The sequence below is a fragment of the Cyrtonyx montezumae genome, unplaced genomic scaffold, assembly GCF_038088225.1.
Source record: "Cyrtonyx montezumae isolate F1298 unplaced genomic scaffold, pur_monq_1.0 scaffold_10, whole genome shotgun sequence".
NCBI lineage: Eukaryota > Metazoa > Chordata > Aves > Galliformes > Odontophoridae > Cyrtonyx > Cyrtonyx montezumae.
In genome coordinates this window covers 32,920,295-32,929,216 of record NW_027071826.1, presented here as the reverse complement: position 1 = coordinate 32,929,216, position 8,922 = coordinate 32,920,295, and the positions used below count along the sequence as shown (strand labels likewise).

The following is an 8,922-nucleotide window of genomic DNA, read 5'->3' as shown; positions in this document are numbered from 1 at the left end:
GGCCGGGCGGGGCGGCGGGAATTCCCGACGGGTGGGGGCGGAGCGGGCGCGGTCCCGGGCCCCCCTCCCCATGTCAACACGCGGGGCACGGGGCGCCTGCGCCGGCCGCGCGCGTCCTTTCCTCTCATGCGCGGTGTTCCGTTCCCCGGCGGGGCTCGGGGCCCAGCCTAACGGCGGCGGCGGCGCCCCCGGGCCGGGCCGGGGGAAGGGGCGGCGGCGCCCCCCGCGGGTCGGCCCGGGCCCCGGCGGCCGAGGATGGCCGAGGACTCGCCCAAACGGCGCAAGGCCAATTTCAACGAGGCGGAGACGGAGGTGCTGATCGAGCAGGTGCTGAAGCACGAGCGGCTGCTGTTCGCGGCGGGGCCGGGCCGCGCCTCCCCGGGCCAGAAGCGGAAGGTGTGGGAGCTGATCCGGCACAAGGTGAACCCGGTGGCCGCCTGCCCCCGCGACGTGGAGGACCTGAAGAAGCGCTGGCGGGACCTGAAGCGCCGCGACCGCAGCAAACTGTGTCGCCTGTCGCAGGGCGGAGGGCCGCCTGGCCCCGCCGCGCTCGGCCTCGGCCTCCTGCTGGCCCCCGACGAGCTGCCGCCCGGCGCAGCGCCCGCCCGCCGCCACCACCACCCCCTGCACCCCCGCGCCTACGGCTCCCTGCTGCACGCCGAGGCCGTGCCCATCGTGGGCGGCATCGACACGCTGGAGCTGCCCGGTGCCGCCGTGGGGGAGATGGGTGAGTGCGGGGCGCCGCCTTCGCGCCTTGACGCGCGGTGCTGCTTGCAGCCGGCGGCCCGCGACAGTACAACACGTGGGAGAGGAGCGCCCGCCGCGGAGGCGCTAAGCTAAGCTTCTTACCTTTAACAGGCCCTTGTAGAGTCTGTTCTTGCAGCTGCAAAAATAAAACGTCAGCGTGCAAACCTAGGCTGCCCCAAGAGCCGTGAGCGCGTGCGTTCTCGTGTTCTAGAGAGGTAGGGCATTAAGGCGCTGAACCAGCAGCTGCAATACCCAGGGATTCCCTGCAGTCACTGTTATTGACTACGATTCTCTAAGCTACTGACACACCGTGATGGGTTACCGCGCACACAGAACAAGTTTGCAGTGAGATTTGTCTTTTGGAACCTACAACTTAACCCCGGCGGTGGGGACAGTAAGGGGAAACAACTCACAGTTATTCAGTGAATGGATTTTTAGGGTTGTCTTCCCCACATAACGAGGTGACGTGCATTCTAAAAGCATCAGAGAGAGCACAATGCAAGTTTGCGGTGGTGGGGGCTTGGTTCAAGGTCTGATGAGTGTGCTGAGTGTGCTGAGGGGTAAAACCACACCTCACTGACTCTCCTCTGCTTTTCCTCTTCCCTTGTCTCTAGGATTTAACGATGATCCTGGCCCATCTCATCAACCGGGTCTTGAGAAGATGAACCTAAAAGAAGAGATAGTGGTGAAAGTGGTAGAACCAGAGGAAAGCTCTGAGGACATGGCAGTGGTCCCACCTAGCCAGGAGCAGCTGCCTTATCTGGGGACATCAGGTGGCGCTTCTTCAGGGAAGGTAAAAGCCAAATCAAAAGGCCGGCCCCAGGCAGACCAAATCAGAATAACTGAAGCGGACCTAATGCAGATTCAGCAGGCACAGATGCAGGTGATCCAGTCCGGCTTTGACAGTGTCAACCACAATCTTCGGCTCCTGCAGCAAGGCATGCAGGATCTGAGTAACAGCCTCAGCATCATGGCACACACACTTGTTGCTATCAAAAACGTCTACGTGAAAAACAACACTGGCCCGACCACATACACCACCACCTCAACACAGACCACAGCTGGGTACCTGAGCCCGGGCTCTCCCCAGGTTTCCCCTGCTGAGGACAGAGGCCAGGTACAGATGGCCGGGAGCAGCAGCAGGAGCAGCAGCTGCAGTTCCAGCTCCACATCCCAGGAACCAGGTCCTTCAGAGTTCCCCAGGCCCCCCCTGAGAACCATTAAGAAAGAACATCCAAATGGCTGCTACTACTTCTGCTTTGCAGACATGTAAAACTTGAATATATGTACAGTGACTGTGACTGTGTTAGGTGCTGTTGTTTGTTCTGCTCCAGCCTGTGACTTGAAGGAGCAAAGTGGACTTGCCCCTTACATTTTTCCCAGTGGGAAAACATTTCTCTATAGGAGGTGGCATTAAACACTAAATACCAGTTCTGTTTGTTAACTCAGTTGCAGTTGGCTACTGCTTTTCTGCTGTTCCCTTTTTCGTCTTACTCTCTTAAAAACAAACAGAATTATTTTGACTAAGACTCTTGTCTGTATTATCCTTTGTTTAATGTGACCTTTTGGGAAATAAAAGGCATGAGATTTGGGTGAAAAAGTAACGTTATGGTTACTGACCAGCAGGAGCTGTCTTAACACAAGTTGCTTTTTTTTTTTAATTAAACAAATGGTAAAATGAGCTGGAGTTTTTAAGCAGTTGCTTTTTCTAATACTTATAACATTGAGGCTGTTTGCTTGTTGGCTTTTGGTTTGGGGTTTTGTTTTTCTAAGCCTCAGCTGTGCAAGGAAGGTATGGCCGGAAGGGCCCCGCACACACCTGCTTCCCTGAGGGATTTTAGGAGTTCTAGGATTGGGCTGTTGATTATGAATGTGCTCCAAATTCATATAGCATTGCTCCATTTGGCTGCTGTTCATTCCCAGCCTGCCAAATACACCTTTCTGAGAGGCACTCTGTTTTACTGGTCTAGCAGGGCAGGCTATTTCTTGTCATGTTACTAAAATAGAGCCACAGAGCAAAAACAGTAACTGATGAGTGATGCCTACTTTTGATAAGGAATAACTTTTCATAGCATGGCTCATAAGCAGGCTTTACCTTCTGATTTTACAAGCCTTCCAAAATCAGCATCACATCACTTGAAATACAGAGAACAACAAAAAAAAGTTTCTGCATTGTTTTACATGAAACAGAATCTAGACTTGCTGTTAAACAAATTGGGGCTGACTGAATAGAAAAATGCTCTTGCATTTTTATAAAGAGATGCTTTCATCTTCACCTATCAGAGAGATTAGTAAAATCTGCCATTCTTTTAGCTGTACATCCAAGGAAGAAGAAAGAAGAATCTGAGCAAAAAGTAACCTGTTAGTTGCCAATTCTAAACAGGAGAAAAATATTGTCACTGAAGCTATCCTTAAGGTATGTGGAAAACTCGTGTTTAGAGCTTGTACGTTACGGTCACTTTACTTTGCAAAATTCCAGATTAACAGAGGTGCTCTGTTCTGTGTACTCACTGAAAGAAAAACAGCAACCCTCTCTCACCTGCACTTTTATCCTATCTCCTAAGAAATCATTCAGGTCTTCCTCTTACATGTTTATCACCAGTGTAAAATTCCACAGATAAACTGGCCTAGGGTAATGGTCACTGGTCTTTCAGTGACACTGCACAGGTGTTTCTGCCATGAGAACTTAGCAAACAAAAGTAGTAGATGGAGTGGCAACCCAACTACCCTTTTTAGCAGCAAAAGAACATGTAAATATTGGGCAATGTGTCTATCATTTTTATGGTCAACTTTGACAAAGCACTATAATATACAAAAATACAGTACTGATTTCTTTAGGGGAAATTAGGCCATTTGCATTGAAATGTGATAAATCTGGGAGCTAACAGTAGCTTCAAGCATAAGGGGATAATGCAAAGAATGTCCCCATCACCAGTTACACACCATTTGAGTAGTTACCTCAAAGTAAGGGATCTCAACTCACACCTGTGTAGGACTGTCTGATCTCACTCAGGACAGCTGGATTTTAAGTCTCTCCCAAGGCACTGCTGAGGGAAGAGCAGAAACAAAATTCTTCAAGAGATGCAAGAGAACTATCTAAAAAAGAAACAGTTAAAGAGGATATCGTATCCTGAAGCTCAGCCAGGTGCAATTCAATTGCAACCACCACATGGGAATAATGCAAGGGCTTACGCCCTTGGAGAGGTTCTTAGTCCCAGGTTTCCCTTATAAAAGGAGATGGCATGGGTGACTGCCATCACTACCTTACTCATAAATCGCTGGCACCAAAACCAGAATAGAGTTAACCTCTTAGAAGTGTTCGTATTTCCCCTCCTCTTGACAGATGGGCTCTGTCAAGCAGTGTTTTCTCTAACTGACACAGGCGCCCTTCATTTGTGTTTGGTTCTCATACACAAAGCAGCCACTTAAAATTGTTGTGATATCCCGGGTTGAGTTAGAAAACTGTTAGAAAATAAAGTTTACCTGGTCTTTGTGGACACTGCTTGAGCTTAGCCGGTTCTTTCCTGCCCGACATTCTTTCAGTATTTCAGTTCTTTATTCAATTGCTGATTCTTGAATTTCATTTACTCCAGCCTTTCTAGGGAAAGCTAGCTTGTGTGTACTACACAGCTGTTTCATGTTTAAACGAGAGAAGGCTATGGTCCAGGTGCAGCCAAGTGTGGTAAGATTTGAATTCAAGAGCTGGGATAGTGGACTGTGTCTCCTGTGGTCGTCAAGATAGCAAAAAAAGGTGCTTCAGAAATCAGATGAGCAGACCTCAGCACTTATCTCCCGTGGTGTTTTTGTTCCAGCCTTGGATCTTTCTCAATCCATCAGTTGTACAGTCTAGATACAGTGGAGGCAGGTTGAGACCACTCTCTCATTTTGGTTACGATAACAATTTATGCAATATTCTTAATAACTTAAGATACTGAGATATCTATCTCACCTCCAGTACAGCGTGTACATTTTTTATTCTCAACTTCCAATTAGTACAGCTGACTTTGTTTCTTTATGTGTCTTTTCTGTTACCAAGTGGCAGCTTTACTGGGAACACCATGAGCACACGCCCTCCAGAAGCACACCGCTACATTTCTGGCTGCTCTTAACAGAACAATGGCAAAGCTGGCCTTTAATTTGCTTCACATATATGGAAGAACAGTGGCAATGCCAAGAAAGAGGACTAGGGAATTTTCTCCAGTTCCTCTAGACTTCTGTAGCAACCTTGTTCTGCTGTGCAAAGAGCAAGTACTACTTTCCACAGCATACAAGGCCTAAAACAAGCATGCACGTAGACCACAAATATTAATTGTGATGACACTGTACTTTTATCTAGTTTCACTAGAAAGGATCTTGAAGGGAACTAGAGCAATTGGTTAGCACTGCATCTCCACGGAGACAAACCATCCAGATTCAATAACAACTTCAGTAATGTTTTTGCTATCTGCAGCTAAATTGTATTGCACAGAGAATGAGACTTTACAAGAGGCTGTGAAAGCCTGCAGTGACTATGTCCAGACAGCTGGACAAATAAAATTATTATGATGGCCTCTGACTAAATAAGAAATTACAATTTGGTCTGTTTAAGAATCAATAAATGAGTGTAGCTGGCTTGCTACATGAACAAGGCTGGGATCCACCATATCACTACTGAATTGATCTGATCTGCCATAGCAGTCATTTATTGTTATGGTGAATGCAGAGAGGATAGATAAAGAACAAGAGCAAATAGAGAGGGAGGTCTTTCAGGAGGAGGCTTGAGTTACACAATGTACTAAATCAGTAAAACTCAAATAAATAAATAAATAAAATAAAAAAAGCATTGACCTAATCACTTTTGCAGTACGAGCATCCCACTTCTTTTGTGGTAGCACCAACTGACACTTGCTTTTTGCTTTATCATAACAGTCAAACCTTTTCTCCATCTAATGTACAGCAATGAAAAAAATGAAAAAAATCAACTTTATGCTTTAAACAGTAAAACCACCATACAAACACAGTCAAGCATTTAAGTTTTGCATGCTGAATGAATATTTTATTTATAACCAGTTTATAAAAATAAAATACAAAATAATTTGAAAACAAAACTTAAAACATTGTACAAAGCCTTGATATGGTACAAATGAGAAAATAAATAATTACACCTTTATGTACAAATGACCATTATAAGCACATCAACTCTTATGTTCTTGGGTGCCTGAGCAAAAAAAAAAAGAAAAAGAATGGCTTAGAAGATTTCCAAGGAGGGGAAAGAGAACTGCAATTAATGAGCAAGGGAATTTTGAAGGGCTCAATATTTGTCTTTTCCAATGGTAACAAACAACCTCAGAACCACTTTGCACTTAATTTAATCATGATGCAGACTGAGTACTTAATTCCTTATGGAGTGACAACATCGTATTTTTAGCTAACACACCAGTTTCATGCTTTGTGGTATTGCCCAAAGATTTTCAGTTAGCAGCCATTGGTTTGCAGCTTCAAAAAGTCAGTACTTGTCTGAAGGCATTGCTGGTGATTTCCTTAATTTAGCAGTTTGGATATTCAAAGGAAAGCATTTGAAAATTGACACCTGTTCTCCCTCTCTAATACACACTGCAACTCAGCTCTGGCTTGATTCTACAGAAAATCAATTAGAAGTTCAAGAATAATTTCAAGTGCTGTACCCCAACCTAAGAAAGCAGAAGACACGTTCATTCCAGATGTACAGTCATACCAGAGAGAAGGAAAAAAACCTGCGAAATGGCCCAAAATCCCTTACTGCACCTTGTGTCAAACCTTTATGACCCTGCCCGCCACAATGCAGATAAGGACTTGAAAGTATCTGAAGCCATGCAGGCCAAGCTGGTCAACACTATGTACCTTTGGGAGCAAGCTGGCCCGCTGCTACTATATCTCCCTTATGTAAAAGTTAGGTCACAGAGATCAAGTGATCTCGAAACAAACACCTGCAATTGATCAATACTAGCTGAATTCCCACAGCCAGTTAGGGTCCATCAGAACCCTGCATGAGTGGCCCATCTGCAGCATTGTTTTTAGAAGAAACAGTGGACTCAGTACTCTTGGCCTAAGCCGACTAACAGCAGTAATTCTTATAGAAAAGGAGGGATCAAAAACCAAGTCATGTCACAGTCTTAACTAAAAATACGCATTTTTTCAATTTAAAATACAGTAACTGCAAATGCAAGATTTAAAGACCAACATATTCCTTCATTTCCTAAGCAGGAAAAGAAAGCTAAACAAAACAAGGCTCTATTTTAATGTTTCACTTGCACAAAAACAGAAAGGATCCAAGCTATTTATGTGGACTGGGGAGAAACAGGAGCAAAACACAGACTAACATTTTCACTACAAAACAAGGCATTGCTCAACACTTAGAGCAGAAACTTCAAATGCACATTCATTATTTGTACATACAATTTTGTGCGTTTAAATTTTGCATTGCATTAGTGGGAATCCTGACATACTTGAAACAAAACCACAGAGAATTTCACCCAAGATTTTGACACCTTAATTAACCAGTCAGCTGGACCTCTCCTGTGGTAAGGAAGGAGCAGGATACACAGGCCTCGTTGCAGAGCACTGCAATCAAATTCCTGTTCTCTGAAAGACAATTCCGCTATCGCAGCAATACAGAAAACCAGTCAGCCCCTGGAAGCTGTGGGTATCCCCTGCAGCCCAGGTTCAGCTTCCCTGCTGGGCTCTGCAGGTCACAATTCGCTCTGTGCTAAATTTGTTGTGTCAGCCACATGTTTTTTTCTGAGTACAACAATGAAGAAATCTCCCAAAAGGAAAATACATAACTCCTGTTGACAGCCCACATAAATGCCAGCCATTGTAGAAAGTTAGAAATTAGGGAGAAGCAATGTCTATTACCCCACAGAAGTATAAAGTTCACACTGCTCCTGTTAAGAGAAGATATGTTACCAGCAATGGAGAGTAAAATCAGCCTATATGCTCCATCCTGCATGGCTGGAACAACTGCCAAGTTAATACATTAGACTTTAAAGTAATAAATTCCTCTTCAATTCTTCCTTAAAAACAAACACTCAGAGTTCAACATTAAAAATCCGATTATTTAAACCACCGTCAAATGAGGCTTGTTGCTACTCTGATTAAATAAACTCTTCAGCATTTTGCAATATCTTAAGATAAATCCAGGTAGTCAATATAGAATCTATACTGAATTTTATAACATTTCTCTTTTACAAATGTTACATGTAGGGGAGAGGAAGACTGGCTCCAAGTGGATAGCTGAGGTATCCTTGTGTGAGGTGTGTGTGTCCATGTGGTTGCACATATTAGCTAAGAACAGCAGGACCTAAGCCTACAGACTGCTTGCAGCCAAAACACTGAACCTTGCTTCCTTTTAACAAAGTTACCAGTTACTGCAAATTGCGAACAGGACATTTCAGCCAAATCAAAACAGCAAACTTCAGTTTGCTGCCTACTTGGTTCGCTAAAAAAGTTGAATGAAAATAATTCTGTGCTATTCTGTCACTTGCAGAAATGAATGGGCAGCCAAAGATTTCAACAGTTAAAGATGGAATCATGGTTAATTGTCAAGGCTTTTATTTATTATACAGCTGATGGTTCTCTAACAACTCTTTAGAGTAGAAAAGCATATGGAAAATGAGCTGTATGGGATCACAGTGTTAACCTAGACATCCGACAACCCTCTTGCTCACTGGCACTGAACAGACAGGCATGGCTCTCACCACCTCACAGGATCGTTCCTGAATTAAAAAAATCTACTATCAGTATATTCTATGAGTTAGTTATTGAATTCATTAGTGAGTGAGCTCCCTTGTATTCTCTTGTTTCTTTCTGGAAGATTCAATTCCTCTCTTGTTTTTAACAAGCTTACAAAAATTGGAGGCAAGTATTCCTGGCTTGCAACTTGACCTTTTAAAACACTGAAATAATCACCTTCTTAGTGGAATTTCTGCCTCGCAGCATTCTACAGAAATGTCTACTTCACTATGGAAAAAATCAGTTTACAAGGAAGTCCACACTGTACAACTGGCATTGTCTACACTCGCATCAAAGGGAAAAACAATACATTTTAGGATACATATTGAATACTGCAATCAACCATTGCGTAAGTGTTACTGAGATAAGAAAGACTTAGGGGAGTTTTGCCAAAAGAGGACTGCAGGATCAGGCCTTGTAACATGG

At 44.4% G+C, this 8,922-nt stretch overlaps 1 protein-coding gene across 1 annotated transcript; it reads left to right on the top strand.

Annotated features, from left to right (window-relative positions):
* The first annotated feature begins 110 nt into the window (after positions 1-110).
* Positions 111-2,347, top strand: LOC136060911 (myb-related transcription factor, partner of profilin-like). The gene is made up of 2 exons (XM_065755713.1): positions 111-727; positions 1,362-2,347. The coding sequence occupies exons 1-2, from the start codon at positions 256-258 to the stop codon at positions 2,018-2,020; spliced, it is 1,131 nt and encodes a 376-aa protein (XP_065611785.1). The 5' UTR covers positions 111-255; the 3' UTR covers positions 2,021-2,347.
* Positions 2,348-8,922: the final 6,575 nt, after the last annotated feature.

Excerpts from the sequence above, each read along its gene's own strand:
- LOC136060911 (XM_065755713.1), top strand. The coding sequence starts at position 256 with ATGGCCGAGGACTCGCCCAAACGGCGCAAGGCCAATTTCAACGAGGCG. Across the intron at positions 728-1,361 it reads TGCCGCCGTGGGGGAGATGG|GATTTAACGATGATCCTGGC; the intron begins GTGAGTGCGGGG and ends CCTTGTCTCTAG.